General features: G+C 46.2%; 1 protein-coding gene across 2 annotated transcripts in view; it reads left to right on the top strand.

The window, feature by feature from the left end:
• Positions 1-20195: 20195 nt before the first annotated feature.
• Ano6 (anoctamin 6) overlaps positions 20196-23955 on the top strand; it is a 159277-nt gene continuing 155517 nt past the window's right edge. For both annotated transcript variants that reach the window (XM_055627116.1, XM_055627115.1), the window contains exon 1: positions 20196-20407. In XM_055627116.1, the coding sequence (XP_055483091.1) occupies positions 20335-20407 (73 nt within the window). In that variant the 5' untranslated portion in view covers positions 20196-20334. The remainder of the gene's footprint in view (positions 20408-23955) is intronic.

Genomic DNA, 23955 nt, shown 5'->3' with positions numbered 1-23955 from the left:
TCAGGATTCATTGAAATAATGTCTCTCTAATACCTAAGTCCTATTTCTTTGAGTAACTGCCTTTCCTTCACTCAATCCCAATGAAATGAAGAGGAATGTGTTGTAGGAACAGGGAGGGAAGGAAGAGTTAATCTGTGTGGTATGAAATGCTCTGAGTTTTAGAGCAAGAAAGAGAGGGCCTAGAAATTAAATTTTAATAGACCTCTAGATTTGGGCAGCAATCAAAGGTTCTCTCTATAGTAACAATTATACACATCGCTGATCTGAGATCAAATATTTATGTCTTTATCTCCTTAATGGAAAAAAATGCTAGCATTTTCCTGGTTACAGATATCACCGGGGTGATTCAGTAGAGGGTCAAAGAGACTAAAGATGTCTTTCACAGTGCAAGCTAGAACAGAAAGCAGTAACATGTCTGGAAACGATTAAGCACAACTGGAAATGAGTCAAAATGGAACTAAAGTACTGTGTTTGGGTAGATATTTTAGGCCATAATTCTAACTTCTACTGAAGGGCTGCCTTGCCTATCAGCGAAACACATACAAAAGAAGACAAAGAAGCCGGGTGCCAACAGGAAACAAAAGCTCTTCCCACTTCTTAGGAGCACTTTCGTTTCTAGGAGTGAGCAATTTGAATAAGACTCTTCCATTACGCCTTAGGGGATGTGCAACTATTTTTTTTTTTCTAAAGATGAAATACAGACTATATTTCCCCATGGGAAAATGTTTCCTTTGGTGTTCGTAATACAGAACACAGTAGCAGATTAAATTCTGCTCCCATGGGACGCCATAAAACAATGCTGAAGTCTCATCCACCTTAGAGGGCCGGAGCTTGCGTCCCTGGCCCTCCGATCCCGGCAGCGGCAGCGGCACATTGTCAGCTGCCACTAGTTGTCCTTGGTTGTATAATCTTGCAATAAATTCTGTGCTCCATATCTCTTTTTCAGAAATAATTATACAGCTGCCTTTGGAGAAGTTTGGACTTAATAGCTCACAGTAATTTTTACTGCCTTTCTTGCACAATTTACATTACATGACTTCCTTTTCTGTTTGTCGTTTGGTTGTTGTTTTGGTGACTTTGACTTCAAAGAGTCTACAGCATTCTGTTAAATTTTTTTTTCCCCTTAGTGAGCTCAAATTATACAGCCTAGCTGGCCCAACCATGGATATGCCCATGAGCTATTCACAGTGTTTACTCAAGTAGGGGACTATTGAAGCCTTCCTCTGTCCATATGTTACATTAGCTGCTGACCTAGCTCTCTACCTGTCACTGGGCCAGTTTGGTATTGCCACTACTGACCTAGCAAATGTTTTCCTGGCTGTTAAGCTAGGCTCTCTTAGTTATCACATTTTTGTGGCAAGCTTACAATTTTCACTTGCTACCTATAAAAAGAATATCAGACCAAAGAAAGACCAAAGCTTAGGAGGACAAACGCCAAACCTGTGGCACAGCAAATCCAGCATCACAAGCTTGTGGCACAATCATCTGGATGACAATAGTCTCCTCACTGTCACCTGCAACGTGATCAGTCTTTCTCTTGAGCTAGCTCCATGCCACCACACCTGCAGTTCTCCCTCGTGGACGTCCTACAGTCCTGGCATTTCCAACATCCTGGCATCTCCACTGCAGCTTAGGCTTCCTGGGACATCCTTATAGAGAAGCAGAGACCCTGCTGCCTGTTGCATGACTTCCGTGACTTTCTGGAAACGTGGCGCTCTCCTGTGTGACCCTGTCACTCTTGCGTTGTTCATGGTTGCAACACCAGCACCATGGGAACCATGCTGACAAGTTCTGCCGCCATTTTGACATTTAACCTGACCTCTTTGGATTACAGTTGCAAGAGCCTGCACGTGCCTTTAAGGTTGACCCCACAATAGCTTTTTGTTGTTGTTGTTTTTTGTTTTATCATGAAATATTGGTTTTGATGGTTTCCATTTCAAGCTACCTCCCTTAAAATTAATCTCTAAGCTATAAGCTGGAGTCTTTGAGGGTGGTGTCTTAATATTAGGGTACCATGCCTAATGTTCCCATGCAGAGCGCTGAGGTTTCTCCTTAACGGTGCGAATCCCTGTAACAGTTACAGCTGTTCTCCCATCTACCTTGTCTGCAACTTTAAATGCATGCACCTTTCCTTGCCAAAATGCATATTCTTCGTGTATGTCTCCTCTATTTACTACTCCCTCTCTCTCTCTGCTGCTAGATCTTGATAAGAGCAGTGAGCAATAACCATGACAGAACTTGAATGCTCTCTTGCCTTGATATTTCTACCATCAAGCTCATTAGTCTATTACTTTTAAGTTCAGCCTCACGCAAGTTCTCAGGATGCCTGCAGAAAGCGGTCAGGTTTCTGTTGTTGGTGGTGCCATGATGTAACACGAGCAGCCTCTAACATGTTCCTAAATAGAGTCACGCTTCCCTCTGACACTGCATAAGAAGCCTCCAATGTCTGCGTTCCTATCAGTGTTCTGGTCTTCTAAACACCTGCCCTTAAACTCTGATTTTACATTCCCCCCTTAAACCAGTTCCAAAGGCCTTAGAGCAGTGGTTCTCAACCTGGTGGTTGTGGCTCCTATGGAGGTCAGACGACCTTTTCACAGGGGTCACCTAAGATCATCGGAAAACACAGCTATTTACATCATGATTCATAACCATGGCAAAATTACTATCATGAAGCAGCAATGAAAATAAGTTCATGGTTTGGATCACCACAACATGAGCAACTGTGTTAAAGGATCGCAGCCAGCATTGGGAAGCTTCAGAACTACATGGTTTTCTTTATAATAGCAATGGTCCCACCATTCAATACCAACTTACTAATTACTTTTTCGTTTCTCCTTTCTATGACAAAATACCTGATACAAGCAATCTGAAGAACGAAGAGTTTGGTCTGACTTACAGTTCTGAAGGACACTGTCTGTTGTGGTATGGCAGGCGTGGTGGAAGGAAGAGAAGGCTCCCATTCCACCCAGTCAGGACACAAAGAATGGTGAATGCTGGTCTCAGCTCATATTCTCCTTTGTGTTCAGCCCAGAGCCAAACTCCAGGATTGCTTTTCACCCAAAGGTTTGTTTCCTAGGTGGTTCTTGAATGCAAGGGGTGCAGTAAAGAAGCCGAAATAGCTTAGTTTCTTCCAGGTTTATTCCAGACTGTCAAGCCTATCTCTTGGGAAAGTAGAGAGAGGTGACAGGAGAAACCACCTCTGGGGTTATAAGGGAATGGGTACCCAGAGGAAGGAAGCCTGTGAGCGGGGGTGGGGGCTCTGAAGTATACAACAAGTGTCTGTGAGTAGAGACGGAGGAAGCCTGAATCTAGCATGGACCTCAGTATGCTGATAGGCACCAAAGGCACATGTTAATTAATGGAAGCGCCGAAAGTCCCTTTTGCTAAAGAGTAGGAGAATGACTCCTTTTTGTAAGTGGGAACTGGCTTCTCAAGCCCCGCAGGAAATGCTGGCTTTTGTTTACCTGCCAGGATGTGCAAAAAGGAGTTTCTCCCAGGCATGAGGATCCTAAATTCAGATAAGCCATCAATGAAGGCGAGCCATCATACTATGAAGATTGAATAAGAAAATATACACATCAGGCAGAGCATGTCACCAAAGGGGTACATGATGAATCTGTGTTGTCTGTCCTTCTGCTGTTTAGAGAGACATGTTTCATGTATGTTGTCAACAAGTCTAGAAAATATAGAGACGAAATGTCAAACAGCTAAGTACTATGATTTTTCACTTTGTAGAGATGTTACATTCTCAGGCAAACCAAATACACTTTGAATGAAATTTAAGAAAAAACAATGCCACATTTATCAGATGAAGTTCACTCTGGCAAGCACCTCTCCCCACTTTTAACACAGGTATTTAACACAATTCCAGGCACATCATGCCTCTTCTTACTTTACTGAGACAATGTCTGCTCAACCAGGGGGCATTCAAGGTAGAGGCGGCAGTGGCCAGGAATTCTGAGGGATGAAACCCCTTTTGTAATTATTTCTGATATATGGAAGTCTTTATCAAATGCACAACACATAGATGCACATGAAAAAGGTACTTAAAAGTTAGTGTCAGAATCCATGCTCCTTGAGGACCGGTTTGTGCCCTGGTCACCTCTGGGTCCCAGGTGCACAGCCCACGGAAGACTAAGTACCATGTCTTGTGTGTGAACACTGACATAAATCTCCATAGCTTTCGTTTCCAGCATCTCTTTGCTCCTCCCAACAAAGGAAGAACCTGGCTTGACCAAGCAGACTCGGTTTATAAGTGGCACAGCCAAGATGTGTCATGAATTTACATCTGGGGACTTCATGTTTCCAACTTGGGCACTCTGTGTGAGAACTGCCTGTTAGGGAGGGGTTCGCTGTGAATTTATGAATTTGCATATACTCTACAACCTAACATCATTGGGCATCCTTCTTCTTGCTCATCCTTTAGAAGGGACAAACCATCTAAAGATACCCCTCCCACTCTCTTCCCCTAATGTATAATGCAGCAAGAACTTCAGCTACCTGTGGGGGATCAAACTACGTGTTTAAAAAGCCTCTCGGATGAATGGCCAGCTGGGTAGGTGACACAGAGAGCCATACTTGGCCCTTGTGTTTTTCCTCTAACTGATTTGCAGGGCCCTTTGCATCTACATCCTAAGTATCAGAGAGACACAGGAGCTACTGACCCTCAGAGAGATAAGGCAACGCTTCTCAGCAGAGCCTGCGTGCTTCACCTCTGCTGCAATGGCCAGGCTAGGCTCATGGAAATAAGTTGGTTAGCACTGGCTTCTAATGGAGGAAGTTTTCGTCCCTACCACCTCTTCCCTCTCAGCATCTACTCCAGGAACTGTTTTAGTAACTGTCTGAACATGAAGCAACTGACTAGGTGTCACATTTATTGGGAGATGTTTGTGTATTTTTAAAAGGAAACTAAGGAGGGGTCAGAGAGATGGTTCAGTGGTTAAGAACACTGGCTGCTCCTTCTGAGGACTTGGGTTCAGCTCCTAGTGTGCACCAGGCACACACACGTGGTGCACTGACATACATGGGGGGAAACACCCATACACATAAAATAAAATTTCAAACAAAAATGGATAGCTGCTTATAAAGTTCCAGGTGGGTAAAATGACCTGCTTTAACCATTTTCCATTTTGGTTCAGAACAGCTGTGTCTTCCACATATCCAGACCATCTCCAGAATGTCTTTTTTTTTTTTTTTTTAAAGGGGAGGAGGGTGGGGGAATAAAACCTGAGGCGAAGTTCTGTAGCATAGCAATCAGAAAATCAACCAGCAAACACGCAAACTTGTAACTGACCATCCTTTCATATTTCCTTTCAGGATCCACTCACCCCAAATAAAATATTATTCACTTATCGTGTCTATGCACATACGTGTTCCCAAGCTTAGACAGTTTCTGCAAATGTTATGTATCAAATAGTGTGCATTCGTGACACTTGCACAGCTGTGAGCAAGTAGCTGACAGAGACAACTGAAAGAAAGGAACTGCTTGTTTTGACTCACAGTTTCAGGAGCTTCAGCTTGCTGTTATGCGCTTGAGCACAATGACATGGCGTACTGCAAACAGACCCGGTTCCTGTCACGTCAGCAAAAGCCAGAAATTGAGTCCTCAAGCTGACTTCCGTTCTGAAAGCTGGCAATCTAGACAGCCAGAGTGAAACCTGCGTTCTCAATGCTTTTCTCGTTATCAGAAACTTCTGTAGGGAACCAGAACAAAGAAAATCAATTAAAAGTGTGGGCTTATCCTTCTGGCCAGGTGGCTCTTATCTTTGAGATTGCCTTCCCTCCCCCTGAAGCCCGTCTCCCCAGCAGCAGGGGAGGGTTTGCAGACAGAAGGCCACTGAGTCTTGTCCACCCCTCATGTTTTGTATGCGGTGGTGGTGGGATTAATGCGGAACAAGAATCATCAGCGATCTGCCTCATCAGCATCTCCATACAAAATGCACAGAGATGCATTCTTGCAGTGCTCCTGGCACTGGCTCCCTACCTTATGAGTGTGTGTTAGGGAAAGACCTTCCCAGGTAGAAGCAGGAAGAGAAGGAAGAGAGAAGCTACTCAGCTGGCCTTCTGCACCCCCTTCATTCAGCCCAAGCCCCAGCCTATGGGCAAGTGCCATGCCTGTTTGAGGGATATCTTTCTTTCTCCGTTCACCTTCTCTAAAAACCCCCAGAACTACGTGGTGCTGCGTATCAGTGCCCACGTTTTGCTTCAAATCTGAGTTGAGTGGACAGTGAAAGTTAAGCTCTATAGCTTATATCTGGTCTGAGATTTATATGGGGGATATTGAATTCATTTTTCTCTCTGTATTCTTTCCTTTTAAAGCTGCTTTCTTCTCTTACTATTTTCTGCTTTTTATTTTATTTTATTTTCCCTGAAACATGAAACACAAGGGTGAATACTACTCTGGGCAGGCAGTTGGAACCCATGTCGGTTCTCCTTCTCTTTTCTGCCCTGGATGTAGAGAAGAGTCTCCTGTGCCTAAATTTACATCAATGAAGGAAGGGTTTATGTTGGATTTCCAATCCCAGATATATGGAAATTAAAGGAGTGGCTTGCAGGCTCTGTAGCAGCTAGTCCAACCACGGTGTTTCCTGACAGAAAGGCCAAGAATCTGATAGCTGTTCAGTCCACGAAGCAGGCTCAGCTCGTCTTCAGTATACAATGGAATCCCCAAGAAGTAGGCGTTAATACTCCTACTTCCTACAGAAGCAGGATAGATGAACTTGTCAGCAAGAGTGGGCACGAGCAGGCAAAGAAAAGCCAAAGCTCTCTTCTCCCATGTCCTTTCATGTGGGCTGCCCAGAAGGCGAGGTTCAGATACGGGGTGGGTCTTCCCACCTAAAATGATCCAGTCAAGGAAATCCCTCTCACGGGAACCCTGTGGCTTGAGTTTCCGTTGATTCAGATGTAGGCAAGCTGACAACCAAGATTAGCCATCACATGCAGGGATGAGAGTCTATCACCATTATGGCAGGAAAGGTATAATGGCATAGTGGCCGTGGGCAGGCATGGCAGCAGGAACAGCCAAGCTCGCATCTCAAACCACCAACAGGAAGCAGAGAGCAGGCCGTGTCAGGAGGCTTTTCAGCTTCAAACCTCACCCCCAGTAGCACATTTCCTCAGCAAAGCTACACCCCTCTGCCACTATAAACAGCCTCACCAACCGGGAACTGTGTGTACAAATGTCCAAGAATATTGTGTGGAGGTCAGGGGGAACCTCATTCAAACCACCACACATAGTGATAAGGGAACATGAACGCATTTGGGCCAGGTCAGGGTTTAAACAGTAGACTTGGCAGATTGAAGTAAATATCACGAGCGAAGGCACATTTTTTTTTTCCTGGAATTTGTCAGTCTTTGCCACAAATCTCAAGCCTCCACTTTGTTCTTGCCACTGTGTGAAGGACTGGCACAGCAGGTTGGCCTCACCCAAAGGGAATGAAAAAAGCAAAGTGAATTGAAGCCACAACTCCTTTATGAAGCAACAGCTATGTTGTCTCTTTCCTTTGCCAAAAGCTCTGTCCATCTTTCTGTTGGAGGGCAGAGGAGCTAAGATGGCAGAGAATGGCTGCTGAAACTAAACCGGGTCAAATGTGGCTCTGAGACCATCCTAATCCACACAGGGCAAGAGGGTGGCTGTGCTCCAGAGTGAAGGGCCACGGGCTTTGTGATTGTTTGCAAATCCCATGCCTTATTTTGTAGACACGTTTATCATTCGTTTTAAAAGTCTCATGGCATGGCAGGGCTGTAATCCAAAGCTGTGCTGGGGGGTGAGAGCATGGCAAATCTGCTTCTTGATAAAGAGCTGGCTCCACTTTTCAGGAAACAAACACTATGTATCATCTATGGTTTCACTTAACCAGGCTGAAGGAGACAGCTAACCAGCCGGCTGGTGGAAAAGACTGGAGGTACATCAAAGAAGGATGGTTCCTAAGGATTCGGTCCGATGAAGGGCTGTGCTGACTAGTTTTATGTCAACTTGATACAAGCTAGAGTTGTCTGAAAGGAGGAAATGCCGATTGAGAAAATTCCTGCATAAAATCTGGCTGTAGGGCATTTTCTCCACCAGTGGTCAGTGGGGGAGGACACAGCCTGTTGTGGGTGGTGCCATTCCTGGGCTGGTGGTCCTGGGTTCTATAAGAAAGCAGGTTGAGCAAGCCTTGGGAAGCAAGCCATTAAGCAACACTCTTCCATGGCCCCTACATCAGCTCCTGCCTCCAGGTTCCTGCCCTGTTTGAGTTCCTGTCTTGACTGCATCTGATGGTGAACAGTGATATGGAAGTTTAAGGAAAAAAAAAAAAATGCTTTCCTTGAAAAGTTGCTTGGGTCTTGGTGTTTCATCACATCATCTGTCTAACTGCTATGTATGATGGTCTGTCTTTACTGTCGGCCTGACTGAATTAGGAATCACTTAGGAGACACACCTCTGGGCATGTTGTGAGGACATTCTAGAGAATATGAATACGAGTGGCACTGAGGGACCACCTGGGAATGAGAAACAACTGTGATTCTTTGAATTGAAGCCAGGTGCAGAGAGCTCTTGACGGGTGGGGTGAACTGTTCTGAGAAACAACCAGCTGTAAACTATCTACAACCAGCTGTAAACTATAGAGCAAAAGTGACCTGATTTTCAGGTATAAAAACCCTGTGCTTTGCACGTTCGGGGACATCTCCTGTCTTTGGAGGGGCGACCCTATCGAGATAGCAATAAAACCTCTTGCTTTTGCATCGAGATGTGGTCTATGAGAGTTCCTGGGAAGGGCGCGATCCTGAGCAGTGAGACTCCAGTGACCATCCATGGCTGGGATCCCATACCAGACCTCTTCCCCCCACCAAAAAAAAAATGATGAGAGCAGAAAGTTTTGTTCTTCTTTCTGCTTCCTGGCTGCAGCGCTCTGTGAGGAGATGCGTGCTGGAACGGGCATAGCTAAGCTGCTTTAGGTGCCATGCAGTGTGTTACAGCTTCAAACTGGGAGCCAAAACAAATCCTCCTTCCTAGAGTTTCTTTAGTTTATTTTGCAACAAGGACAAGAAGAGTAGCTAAGCTATGTAACAAATTATCACAAAGCATAACCACCTGTTACTTATTGCGGATTCCCCAGAGCCACGAAAGGCAGCAGATGAAAGCAGAGATGGTTTGATTCTGTCCCAGCTGGGGGCCAGAATCAGCTCAATCAGCCTACTCAACTCCAAGTGTGACAGTGAATAATGGCTTGCCCGTGCCCATCAGATTAAAGGTGTACACAGGAGCGCTCCACTCAGAGTCCGAGGTTTGTCACAGCACAGGGACTGGTTTCTAAAACAAGCAACTCCCCAAAGAGCAGGAGAGCCAAGCAGAGAAACTCAATTTCTCTCCCGAGTGGTGCAGCCTGGGAAGTCACCCATTGTTTCTCTCTGTATTATGATGGTCAAGGCCATCACAGCAAGGATCTCACCTTTAACAGGGAGTGAAGTGCTGGTTAGGGTTACCATTGCTGTGAGGAAACACGGTGACAAAGCAACTTGGGGAGGAAAAGGTTTATTTCACTTACAACCCCAGGTAACAATCCATTAAGAGGGAAGCCAGAGCAGGAACTCATACAGGGCAGGAATCTGGAGGCAGGAGCTGATGCAGAGGTCATGCAGGGGTGCTGCTTCCTAGCTTTCTCCTCAGGGCCTGCTCAGCCTGATTTCTTATAGAACCCATGACCCAGGGTAGACCCACTCAAAACAGACTGTGCCTTTCCCCATTAATCACTACTTAAGAAAGTGCTACAGAGGATCTTAGTTTCTCAACGGAGGGCCCTCCTTTCAGATAACTTTAGCTTGCGTCAGGTTTGGAAAATTGGTGAGCAGATTGGAGTGGCTATCAGTAATGATGGCCATCTGGCACAGGTGTTAAACTCAGGTTAAATTTCAGAGGGAGGAAGTCTGTTTTCATAGGAATGTGCGGTGGAGGGTTAGGGCGAGAAAAGGGAGCACCTAAGAAGTGTCCACGTCTGAGCTACGGATGTGTATCATCCAGGTATGGAGGAGACTACTTTAAAACTGTGAGAATGAATAAGTATTATAATACTTGAATAAGTATTGTAATATATCAATAAGTACTTATAATGTAATAAAGTTAAGGTCATACATGATAAGAGGTAGAGTACAGAGCTAGCAATCTAAAGACTTAGCCACCAAACAAGGAGGAACTCTGATGAGTGAGCCATCCTGGAAGCTTAGGGAAAAGGAGTTCTAAAGGGAAAATGGAATTACTTTTAAAAAACATCCATGACATACTAATAATTTTAATTTTAAAAAGGCTGGTGTGGTACTATACGCTGGTAATACTACTAGCACTTAGGATATGGAGACAGGATGGATGGTCAGGAATTTAAGACTACCTTGCCTACACAATGAGCTTAAGACCAGCCTTGGTTAAATGAGACTCCTGTGTGTGGGGGAACCCCACCCTTAGATGAAGAACTACGGGCAATTAATGACTGCTAATAAAGGGAGAACCATCTTCCCTTGGGATGGGCTTCCTAACTGGTTATCTGATCCTAGTGGCCAGCTCTAAGACCATATTCAAAGAAGCAACGCTAAATGGATTCAACAGGTTGCATTATATATTTATCCATATGTATATATGTATGTCACAGTAATAATTAATGAAACAATAAGAATGCATGAAAGTATAAGGAAGGTTTGGAGATAGAGGAAAGGAAAGAATGGGAAAGGGGTAGTATATAGAAAGAGGTGATTGAAGATGACCAGAGTATATTGTATATGTCTATGAAATGTGATAATGAAATCTGTTAGTTTGTACAATTAATACATTCTAATAAAAGCAAAAAAGAAAGCAAAGCAATTTGTTCTTCATTTCTTCATATTTAGGGTAACTATTCACACAGGGTCCCTTTCCTGAACAGAAAATACAGATAGTTCAGATATATGCAAACCATCAAATGAGCTTTATGAGGAAAGTAAATTAAATGGAGTAAAAGCAGGGTGCTAGGCAAGTGTGTATCAGAGGCATTCCATATGGATCAGGGAAAGCTCTACAAAGAATCAAAATTTAAGCTTCAACCCTACTGGTAAGTGAAAGTCAAGTATAGAGATGCAGAGAAGTGATGCAAGCAGAAATGGCATGGTGGAGCCTTCAGGGAGGTAAAGATCCTAAAGGCATTAAAGATGCTGAAGAAGTGTTGAGAATGAGGCTGGGAGTGCATACAAATCCTCATGCGATGACAAAGTTTAGCCAGCACCCACAGCACAAGAGTCCTTGAGAGCTTCAAAGATGTGATGGCACCGAATTTTACACCAGGAGGATCATTCTCACCACCGAGGGGAGAGAGAATTGCGAAAGGTAAGAAACCAAAGAGAAGAAGAAATGATGCCTGCAATTCCACAGCTCCACATTCCCAATTTATAACTTACTGATCTTTTTGTGCTTGGCTTCTCTGCTTTGTCTCAGAGAGTCCAAGATATGTCAGCAAAGCCATTCCCTTGCTTGTACCCCCAATTCCTTTCCCCTCTTTCCAACTGCTGAATGCATCCAGTCAAACTCAACCCTAGCTATAGCCAACTGCTCACCTGCTTGTCACATACACCTGGGACGTGGCTTATAACAGAAACCAGCAACACCCTAACACAAACAAGAGGATGGAAAATATCCCTACACCAAATCCAGCCCCACACGTGACCATTCTGACAGATTTCACTTTAATTTCACGACCTTAGGTAGGATATGGTGTTTTCCTTTGATAGTTCCCTAGCCATGCCCTCTCTAGGACTCATAAGCAAATATCCCATTCCTCCTTTCTGTGTTAACTTTCACATTGTCACACCTGCCTGCTAGTGACCTTGCATTCTATTCTCCAGAGAAAACAGAAGTTTTATCTGAAATAGCTTCGAAGTTGCTTTGTAGTCAAAACAGAAAGCAGAAGGCTGTGTGCAGGGTCGGGGAGATTGCACAAGCGGCACAGAGTTTCAGTTTGGCAGGGGAAAGGCTGTAGAGATCCACCACGCAGCCATGTGGTTGCATGTAATGCTTCTAAACTGCACGTGCAAACGTCGAGGTAATTATTTTTATGTCATTTTGTTGGTCTTAGTCATAATTTGAACAAACAACAAAAGTCACTTCCTGTTCTCTTCGGATCTCATTTCAGTGAGGTCTCCTGCCTCCTGCTACTCATTTACAGGGCAGTGGGGACCCAGGCTGGCCAGAGCACTGACTTTACCAGGATGGCAATGCTCCGAGGCTGCTGGGCAAGGGGCAGTAGCTCAGACTGAAAACCTGGTGCCGTGCTTGCACAGAAAACACAAAGAGCTTCCACAGCCCCTGCGACTTCCTCTGCCAGGAGTCAAGCTCTCCAGCCTGGTCAGCAACATGGTCATCACCTGCCATTCACTTCCTTACCCTTCATACTTAAGCAGAAGAGCCAGTAAAGACAACCCAGAAATGGATGGGTAGACTTAATAAATACCAGAAAGGTGGGTGCCTCTGCCATGGAGATGCAAAGTGCTCTTAAGAACTACAGCTAGGAACAGCCATAGAAGGTGCCAAGTGACATCACTGGGGAGGAGAACAAGTTCATGAGAGAGACAAAGAATGCGATGTACCAGGAAGAGATCTGGCTGTTACAGCATATGGGAAAAAGATTATTGGAGGTCCCACCCAGGATCTCTACCAGGAGGACCAGTGACCAGAGGCAAGCTGCTAACCCCTTCCTTCATGCACACTGTCAGGATGGGGCTCAAGACTACTGGAGGCTCAAAAGGGGACACGGAGACACCCCGGTTCTTAGCCCTCTAACATGTGACCGTGAGGGGCCATGTGCTTAATTTTCTTTGGAGTAAAATATGTCTGACTCAGAATTCTTTTATTGAACACCCTTTTCACTTTCTTTCCAGAGTGAATCAAGAGAATATTTAAGAAGGCATAGTAGACCCTTTCCTAAAATTCCAAGAGGCAACCAGAGCAGGAAGCTGAAAGATCACATCTTCAACTGACATGGGATCTATAACACTCTCAAAGTGTACAACGTCAGTGAAATTTGTCTTCCAGCAAGCTCCATCTTTTTTTTTGGGGGGGGGTTGGTTTTTCAAGATAGGGTTTCTCTGGGTAGCCTTGGCTGTCCTGGATTAGCTGTGTAGACCAGGCTGGCCTGGAACTCACAGTGATCCACCTGACTCTGCCTCCCTGAGTGCTGGGATCAAAGGCGTGCGCCACCTTGCCTGGCTGCAAACTCCACCCTTTAGAGGACCTAACACCTTTCCAAAGGGCACAATTATCTGGGGACCAAGTGTTCAAACACCTGAGCTTCTGGAGGACAGTTCCCATTCAAACCACCACACTGGGCTATGAAGTGTCCTCTGGGCCAGCTGAGACTAAATAGTGACACTGACATAAAAACAGAGGGATCATATGAAAGAAGGGGGAGTTAGTATGACATGGAAAGGATAGGAGCTCCACAAGGACCAAATATATCTGGGCACAGGGGTCTTTTCTGAGACTGACACTCCACCAAGAACCATGTATGGATATAACCTAGAATCTCTGCTTAGATGTAGCTCAGCAACCAATTGGTTTCCCATAGGAAGGGGAACAGGGACTATTTCTGACAGGAACTCAATGGCAGGCTCTTTGACCTCCCTACCCCCCAAGGGAGGAGTAGTCCTGCTAGGCCACAGAGGAGGACTTTGCAGCCAGTCCTGAAGATACCTGATAAAACAGGGTCAGATGAAAGGGGAGGAAGTTCTCCCTTATCAGTGGACTTGGAAAGGCACAGGGAGGAGATGAGGGAGGGAGGGTGGGATTGGGAGGGAATGAGGGAGCGGGATACAGTTGGGATACAAAGTTAATAAAATGTAACTAATAATAAAAAAAATAAAATCATAAAAAAACAGAGGGAAACAAAACAAAGCACACATTGGCCAATGGAACAGAGTAGAGATCTCCCCACACATTTTAGCTATCACTTGATCACACATTAAAACAGAGCAGGTTAGAGACCTCTGGGGTAAAGCTACATGCTTATAGTCAACTGGTTTTGAACAGATGTGTGAAGAACACACAGGGGGACATGGTAGTGTGGATGTCCATATGAAGAAGAATCAAACGGTATTCAGATTCGCATCTCATCTCACGTACGAAAATCTACTCAAAATGGTTAAAAGACTCAACTGTAAGACCTGAAGCTGGAGAACAGGCAAAAGACCTCAACAGGCATTTACCAAAAAAAAAAAAAAAAAAGACATTTACCAAATGAAAAAATCTGAACAGGACAAACTAACCATTACAAAAAAGGCAAATTAAAACAAGCTCACATCTAGAATGACTACTATTAAAAAAAAAAAAAAAAAGGACAAAAAGAAAGGATTTCCAAGGATGGAGAAAATAAAACCTTTACTGTTTGAAATGTAAATTAGTAATGCCACTGTGGAGAACAGCTTGGAGGCTCCTCAAAAAATTAAGACTAGCACACGACCCAGAAATCAGATGGAATCTGTGCCAGAGAGGACCAGCTCTCACACGCACATTTGGCACTAGTCAGAGCAGTGGAGCTAGCAAGTCAAAAGCCACGTGTGGAACCACATGTCTGTAATCCCGGATGTCCTGAGGTGGGGGCAGGGGAATCCAGAATTAGAAGCCAGTCTGCACTGCATAGTTCAAGTCCAACCTGGGTCATCTGGTGAGATCCCTATCTTAAGAAACAAAAAACACCCTAAACAAACAGGTAACCTGAAGATCTGGCATATACACAAGGAGATCGTTAACCTTTAAAAAGATGGAAATGTCATGTCAGCCAACGTGACGTGGGTAAACCCTAGGGACACGGCACGGTTTTGATTCTGTAAAGAATTGCTGATTGACTGAAGCCAGATCTCACTATGTTTCCTGGGCTGACGAAACTCTCGGGCTCAAATGATCCTCCTACATGTACGTGGCCACTGTAGAATTTAAAAAGGTCAGCCTGACATAGGCAGAGAACAAAGTGGAGGTGTAACTGAAGTTACAAGAATAAGACCCATAGATCACAGTACTTATGATGAGCACAGTGAAAACTAAGGCACTGTGCCTTGTCTAGTAACACACACACACACACACACACACACACACACACACACACACACACACACACACACGTGTGCCTGGATAAATGAGATTTCACTGAGTAGTCCCAGCTGGCCTGGCAGTCTCTGGAGAACATCACCACAGGCTGCTCTAAGGGATCTCTTAATGCCCTGAGTTCTTTCTCTTTCCAGTGATCCCTGGACAGAGACAAGAGGAGCTGCCTCCTTGTGCAGTACATGGAGTCTTGTGGAAATTTCCTTCCGTTACAGGACTGCTTAAGGTGATACCAAAATTCTTGCTTTTATCCCTCCCGAGAAGTGGCTCCCTTCCACATTATCAGTAACAGTTCCGGTACCTTTGGAAGAAGCAGGAGCTGAGCCAGTGTGTATTTAGTGCTGCTCCCGGTGGCACCTTCTCACCATCCCATAGGCCACATGCCCTTTGTGACATTTCCTGGGAACATTTGCATTAACTTTCCTTTCTGCAGAGAACTGGCCCTTCAGATAGCAGCAGTCGTCACATAGCCTGCTTTCTCAGGTTCTCTAGGTCTTCCACATAATGCCGCCCTAGATAAGACAGGCTCTGTTTGTAGTAGCCAGGAAGCAGGCACAGCAGGATTTAGCAATGGGCTGGCTAAGGTAGCTAGCGAGAAGCAGGACTCAAAATAACCCTGCTTTATGGAACTTATGTCTGTCTGTCAGTTTTAAGAGTATTAGTTTCTTTGAGGAGCTTGTGTCATTCCTTGGTTCATGCAGTTTGGGGGAGAGATGAATTTCAACTGTGTAAGAAAGGTACAAGATAGTCTGTGCAGGGCAGAGCCTTTCAGAGGCCCTCTGTGGCAAGTTCCTAGGTTGTTTCCTGTTTTCTTCTTCTTCTTCTGTCCATCCTCTTTGCCATTCGGGATGGGGATTGAGCATTTTAGTCAGGGTCCTCTCTCTTGATTACTTTCTTTAGGTGTACAGATTTTAGTAGGTTTATCCTATGTTATATGTCTATATGAATGAGTATACCATGTCTGTCTTTCTGCTTCTGGGACAGCTCACTCAGGATGATCCTTTCCAGGTCCCACCATTTACCTGCAAATTTCATGATTTCCTTGGTTTTCATTGCAGAGTAATACTCCATTGTGTAGATGTACCACAATTTCTGCATCCATTCTTCAGTTGAGGGGCATCTGAGCTGTTTCCAGCTTCTGGCTATTACAAATAAGGCTGCTACAAACATGGTTGAGCAAATGTCCTTATTGTGAACTTGAGCCTCTTTTGGATATATGCCTAGGAGTGGTATGGCTGGATCTTGAGGAAGCGCTATTCCTAGTTGTCTGAGAAAGCACCAGATTGATTTCCAGAGTGGTTGTACAAGTTTACATTCCCACCAGCAGTGGAGGAGGATGCCCCAAGTGGGTTACATAGTAATGGGAAGAGGGACTGCCTCTGACATAATCTGATTGGCCTGCTCTTTGATCACCTCCCCCTGAGGGGGGAGCAGCCTTACCAGGCCACAGAAGATGACAATGCAGCCACTCCTGATGTGATCTGATAGACTAAGATCAGAGGGAAGGAGAGGAAGACCTCCCTTATCAGTGGACTTGGGGAGGGGCATTTGTGAAGAAGGGAGAGGGAGGGTGGGACCGGGAGGGGAAGAGGGAGGGCTTATGGGGGGATACAAAGTGAATAAAGTGTAATTAATAAAAATAAATTAGATTAAAAAAAAGAAAGGTGCAGGAAATGTCCAGTAGTGTAGGCAAATATACCTCCAGGATCTATACTGCAAGTAGATAGTTCCAGCTACACAACTTTCAGGGGTCAGTACACCCAAATCATCCCTTCCTGGAGAGAGATTCCTTGAAAGTCAGGAAGTAGGCCTCCTAAGCCTCAGCAAATTCCTTAAAACTTAAAAGATTCCAAAGTCCCACCCGCAAGGACATACAAATAGTAATTTTTGCTTGAAGAGATTTCCCGGGTGAGCTGCTTGAAGGAAATTCTGATCTGCTGAACTGCATGCAGGTCATTCAGGGAGCGTCGAGGAAGCAGAGCTCTAGGGATGCCTCCCCTGGGATGAGCTTTTCAGTGCTCCTGTAACTCGAATGCACTCACTGGTTCGCCATATTGGACTGGGGGTGGTGGTGGTGGCTGTTACTTGGTTCTTTATCTGAGTTAAGGAGACATTTGCAAATGCCTTTCCAGAAAAAGTCACACAAGATCTACAAGACAAAAGTTTAAGGGTGCTGGAGAGATGGCTAAATGGTTAAGACACAGCACTGCATAACTGGCTGCTCATAACTGCAGGTCCAAGGGGCCTGACGCCCTCTTCTGGTCCCCTCCGGTTCTGCACTTGAGTAAGGCCCAGGATCTTTGGAGTCTCCAACTCATCACTCGCTTCTCTGACAAACTATGCTTTGGCAAGGGGCAGAAGTCAAGCCAGGTATATCTCCCTGTGGCTTTTCACTACAACCCACAGGACTGAGATGGCAACCTCTGTGCCTGAGCATGAGTGAGACATTTTTTTCTCTTTAGACTGAGGTACTGCCAATCCAGGCCAGGGACAGCTGCCACCATGCCTCACCATGACCCTGACTCCTATCCTGTGCCCTGACTTCTATGGTGTCTCAAGTATATATGCTCAGGGGACCTGGCAGAGCTGAGAACAAGGAACATAGCAGCTGACAGCTGAGAGCCCATTTCACAGACATGGAGAAATGCCAGGGAAAGGGATTGCACAGGAATGGAGGCATTGTCCCATCTTACCCCACTGACAAAATACAATTTCAAAGACAACATTATTAAGAAATTTAAGATTGCCAGGCAGGCAGTGGGGAGTGGGAATTTGCATACCTTTAATTCTAGCTCTGGGCAGGTAGAGGCAGGTGGATCTCTGAGTTCCAGGCCAGTGTGGTCTACAGAGTGAGTTCCAGGATGGCCAGGGCTAAACAGAGAAACCCTGTCTCAAAAAACCAAACCAAAACAACAACAACAAAAATGAATGAAAGAACAAAACAGATGGCAACTGTAGGACTATAAGACCTTCAGGAGCTTTGGAATGTAGGGGCCTGTGTGAGTACACTGTTGGATGCCCATGGAACTCTCCTTTCTTGTGACAGTACTTAAAATTGTGGAGCAGCATCAGTTCCACAGGGAAGAGGCTGAAGACTGAATCCGGCAGAGTACCATCATTCACAGGCTGGGCAGAGAAAGCATCTTTCTGGCTGAAGACAAATGAGGAAGAAAGTATTTGGTCTGTGACCCTGACTTGGAAAAGCTTTGCAAATACAAATGCCACAGAATGCCAGGAGCATTTTCTCTCACAAACCACGCATCATACAGCCAATTTTCTAGGGTCAAGGGCGTGGCTCCTATACAGGACTATTACGTGAATTCATTTTATAGCATACATTGATCAATTGGAAAAAAAACAACAACAAAACACCACACAGTGCATGGAAAGAACTGCAGGAAATGCGTTAATGGACCAAATGGGGTGGACTAATAATAGACTGGCAGCTGGCCTAAGCAGGTAATTCGATTTCCCCGTGGCAACAGTCAGAGCTACATAACAGACCAGCAATGCCTCTGTGTAGTGCTAATCAAGCAAGAAGCAAATGGAGTCTCTAAAATTGGTTAAGAATCCCAAATGATTCACTGAAACTTGATTCAGAATCAAAACCAAGAACTGTCCAGGTATATGGGTTAACTCTGAGCGAAGTCTTAGGTGAGAGCATCTCCCGAAACGTGTGGCAAGTCAGAGAGGAGACCCGAGGGTTGGAAGAAGAGGTACGGAAACCCCTCTAGAGGCCGTTTATGAAGTGCTTCTAGCACAGGCCACAGACAAGATGCTCACTGGTCTGGTGTCCGAGTGGAGCCGTGGTGACAGCTCCTATGGTTAGAACCGGTGCAGGGCATGAAAAGCACAATGAAAAGCTGAGCGAGAATGCCCTGGAAACTTCCTGTAACCCGAACACCTCTGGAACTGCGAGTTGGCTAAAGGCATCCCTTCTGCTCGCTCTCAGCGGTTCCCCCGGTCCTGAAGACCAGTCTTGCTTCATCATCTTCTGCTTCTGCCTCTGGGGTGCTGGGATTACAGCCATAGCTGGCATTACAAGTCACAGATGGCATTAGAGGCCATAGATGGATGGCATTACAGGTTGGTCATGGCTCACTGGCTCTTTCCCTCTCTCCCACCTCCCCTCCCTCTCTTGAGAGCCTCCTTGCCTTCTCAACATCTCCAGAGTTCCGCAGTCACTTTTCGGTTTTCTTCACTAAAACTGGACCCTAAAAGGCATGGATAGCGTTTCCGGTAACTGGCACTGTCTTTTAGTGCATATTCGCGGTTAAATCCCTTCATTAATATTGACCGCGATGTTTTTCTTTTTTTTTTTTTTTTTCCCTTCACATGAGAACACTAAAAATAACTGTATGAGGGTTTGGGAGTGTAGGTCGGTGTAGAGTACCCCCCTAGCATACTAGGGGTGCTGGACTAGATTCCCAGCATCTGAGAAGGCAAAGAGGAATAAGAGTAATGAAAGAATAAAATACATGGTGATTTTAGCGTCTTCGAGCAGCGCTGGACCATGTCATAGAACCGGGCTCAGAAAGCAAGGGCTTAGACAGTTGAGTGAGCAGCACCCGGCACTGCGTCTTTGGCAGCAACTAAGGGCTCTGCAGTTCTAACTGCTTCCCTGCGTTCTGCTACGCCCCAGCGTCCTACACTCTCTGCTCCATTTCATTTCTTTGTTCTTCCTTGAACTGTAGTTTCCCCACATTGCCCTATTCACGTGTTTACACTCAGCTGTGACGTGTTTGGCCTAGTCCCGGGGCTTTGAGGTCTGATTTGCAACCGCTGCACCCCGCGACCACTCGCCCCCCGGGTGCTCCCTCGGGCGGGGACGGACGGCTCCCCGTGCGCACGTGTAGTTTCCCCGACACTGATCCGGCACCTCCGGTCGTCTCGCCGTTTTGCAGCGTGGTTTCAAGGGCCCTCGCGAGCCCCTCGGAGCTGGCCGGCCTGTGCGGCTACGGCGCGCTCCGCAGGCGCAGCCCGGCGCACCCAGCCACTCCCCTCCCTCCGCCCCCCACCCCCGACTTCCTCCCGGGCTCCCCGAACACGGGGCGGTTTGATCTGGGGCGGGAGCGGCGGCGTCTCTCTGGGCATGCTCAGTCGCTGGCTGAGCGGCTGGTGGAGCCGAGCGCGGGCGGAGCGCAGCCGGTCTGCGCCGAGAGGGCTGAGCGGAGCTTGCAGCCCCAACCGAGCGGAGCCGAGAGGAGCCGAGAGGAGCCGAGCGTAGGTCTTGGGGAGACATGCAGATGATGACTAGGAACGTCCTGCTCAACATGGAGCTGCAGGAGGACGACGATGAGGATGGAGACATCGGTGAGTGCCGGGGCCGGGGCTGGGCTGGGCTGGGCTGGGCTGGGGATCCGGGGCGGACGTCTCTGCGCAGAAGCCGTGGCTCAGAAGCAACTTCGGGTTTTTTTCCAGCGTCCGCTCCGGGCGGCGTTTTTGAGGGCCCCTGCTGTCGGGTCCACAGCACACCTGCCCCGGTGTCCCGGAGGCCACGGGCTGTGCCGCACGCTTGTCCCGCCCGCAGCCCCGCACCGGCCCCGCAGAGACACAGACAAAAGGGCTGGAGCCCCGGGCGCGGGGCAGGCGCGCGGGGCGGAGGACGGTGGCCCGTTGCCATCAGGCCTCCTGGATGTCAAAATGTTCCCTCTCACGGCCGGCCTCCGAGCACTTTACAAAGTAAATTTAGGAGTTGGGTGTGGCCTTTCCTTCCTTTTAGGTTTTACTCACAGACCTTTTAAATCAAAGGAATTTGGAAACTCCCTGGTCTTGGGCGAATTTCAGGATTACACGCCAGGATTTAGCCTTGACCTTTGGTGGCGACAGCGGTTTATCAGGCACTCATATTTACGGAGAGAGCGAATAGTATTCCTTTTTTAAGTAGTGAGGAAAAGTGTGCACAGGTTAACCTCCGTGGCGGCTCACGCTGTTAAGCCCAAGTTTCTCATTGACCAGACTTGGGCAAGTTAAGGCTCTGCACCTGGCCACCACGGGAACAAGACGTGGGATGCTACACTTTAGTGACCAGCCGTGGGAGCGTTAAAAAGTTACACTCGCATTAGCACAGTTAGTTTCTTAGGAAAAGTACTCTGGTCTGTCAAAGTGAGGATCAACCGGAATAGAAATTGCAAGGCTCCCAGCGCAAACGCTTGGCGCCATCAGATTTCAGTTTAGAAAGAAAATCTCATTTGGTCTGGCTAGCCTCTGTTACATGATAGGGCGTCAGAGGTTGCCTTCAGACCCTGGCAGTAGGCTGGCTTTGCTTTTAGTGACCTAATATAATTCGTGTTTGTTCCATGAAATAAAACAGATGCAGTTAACTATTTCTCCCCCCTCTTAACCGTGCCCTACCCTCTCCCCATTTAGGTTAATACTTGACTGTAGATAGCAGGCAACCTATGGGTTTGTCAGGCAAACCATACTGGCAATTTTTTGGTTGTTCTTGATTGAATTACAAATTTAATGTCCTTCTAGAAGGATGAGCCGTCTTGAAGGTTATGGGAGCAGTCTGACAATGGTTTGCAGACTATTACAAAGTAATTTCCAGCTGTGGGAGAGGAGACACTGGTGAAGTCTGTAACTGAAACCTCTGCCTCCATTCTTGTAGTGTTAAAGCTCTTGGTTAATATACTTCTTCAGTACTTGCCCCTCGAGTGATAGTTGTTCAACAGTATAAAGCACAGCCAGTACTGACCTTTTCTGTTAAATTTCTCTTAGCTTTATAATTCAGAGCAGGAAAATTACTTTGACATGAGGCCCTGATGTCATCCAATGCTAACTGCAAGCCGTGAAGGTAAAAACCAGATGGTACTATCATTGAGATTGTCTACCTACGTGTGTGAAGCTGGGACTTCTGGGAGACGGGGCTGGGGAGCTTTATGAGCAATTAATTCAGTTTGTTGTCCGGTACTTAGGTGCCAGGCTGGCCGCATGTGGGATGAACCCACGTGGAGAATTGAAAATGGTAAACTTCCCACGGTGACTTCCTCATTTGCTTAAGTCATGGCCACCAGAAATTATGCCTGAAAGGCGAGATGAACCCATGGGGCCCAGTGTTTTGATTTTTTTTTTTTTTTTTTAATTTGCCCTCTGGATTTCACCAACCGGCCACAGAAATCCTGTCTAGGCAGCAGTTGCAGGAGATGCCCTAGTGGAGGTGGCCCTGTAGAGGACTGTCCTTGGCACTGTTCAGTGAGCGCCCCTTCTGGATTTAAAAGGCCACAGGAGCAGGACAGGTGAGCCGGCCCCGCTGGTAAAGGCATCTGCTACCAAGCTGGAGGCCCCGAGTTCAATCCCCAGGACCCACACATAGGAAGGAAGACTCTTTGTTTGGGCATTGGCATTGTCCTACCTCCACCCCTTAAAAAAGTGACAGCAATAGCTTTTATGGCCAAATGTAGACGCTCTTGGTTAATATATTTATTCAGTGCTTCTTACCCCACTAGTAGTTTGTATAATAGCTTAAAAAATGTTTTTATGTTTTGAATTATCTGTGGTTCAAACTCTGCCAAGGGAAAGGGATTTTAGATCTGGGAGCCAGGAGGAAGAACGAAGGGTTCAGATGGTAAGTTTGCTATGGAGAGTTGATTGGTTAGTTTGGCTTCCCAGTTAGGTTAGATGGTGGGTGGTTGGAAGCTTTAGGTTTACCATCTGTTTTTGATAGTTGACACCATGATTTCTCACAACTGCCAGTCATGTCACTTGGGAAATGGACAGGGGCCATGTGAGGGAATGAATGGCCCAGCCATTCCTCTTCAGACTTTGTTTGTTCTCTTTCACTGGTACTTAGTCTTAGGAAGACTTATGTACTCCTGTGATCTCTAGTCCCTCAGTCCATTTCATGTTTAATCACCCCCAAATCTAGTCCTGGTCTGTTAGGCCTCATCAACATTAGTTGTGCAAGCCTTGTGTGCTAAGTGAAGGAGGCAGTGTGTTGGGCGAGGGCAAGAGACAGCCCTGCCCTGGATTGGGGTCCCTTGCAACAATGGAAGTTCCTTGTGGAGGGTAGCTTTATTGAAGTGTATGCATAGGAGAGCATGAGAGGGAACTTTCCAGAAGCTGTGGGAAGTCTGGTCCATGCAGGTGCATAAAGGGCAGGAGAGTTGCCAGGGCACAGACACCAGGCGGGCAGGACATGGAATGGCTATCCTGAGAAGACACTGTAAAGGTCTTGACCTATCTGTGACTTAGGAACCCCAGAAAGGTGTCATGGAAAGATCGGACCTGGGAAGCTGAGCATTCTGGGAAGTGGAATGTGCTGGGAAGTGAAGGAGGAGGGAGATGGCGCGGTAATCCTTCCCAGGAATTGGTTTAGAAGTGGCTGCAGTGGCCCAAGGATTAAAGAGAGTGTCCTAGAGTTTAGGATTCTAGCTGTCACTCCTAGAGTAACTTCCTAGGAGTTGAGCTGAGTGATGGGAAGGACAGGTGTTGTGGAGTGGGTGGTGGTATCTGTTATGTCTGTTATGTGGCTGCTTTGGCTCAGACCGTTGCCTTCAGCCCCATGCCCTCTCTTTCTCAGTGACCTTCATCCTTCCAAGCCAGTTACAAACTCCTACAGATAGTGCTGAAACCCCATCCCCAAGTGACCCCTCCAGTGCATTCTCACATCCCTTGTTTCTTGGTGCTGTGTACTCAGTCTTAACTTGCTTTTTTTGTCTCTGTGTTTCATGATCTCTGCCTTTATTAGCACTACAACTGAAGAATAAATTTCTTAGTGCTGGGTGGAGTTCATTTAAGTCTTATAGGGATTATAAAAAATATCTCAAATGATGTACCTATCTGTAAAACAAAACTTTAAAAAAACATGTGTCTCTTTTTACCCTCTTCTAAAATATAAGTTGACTTTGAGTTTTAACCTT

This window comes from Psammomys obesus, unplaced genomic scaffold (genome assembly GCF_907164565.1).
Source record: "Psammomys obesus unplaced genomic scaffold, mPsaObe1.curated_primary_1811, whole genome shotgun sequence".
Taxonomy (NCBI): Eukaryota; Metazoa; Chordata; class Mammalia; order Rodentia; family Muridae; genus Psammomys; species Psammomys obesus.
Note: the sequence above shows the minus strand (reverse complement) of the source record. Positions and strands in the feature narration are given on the sequence as shown.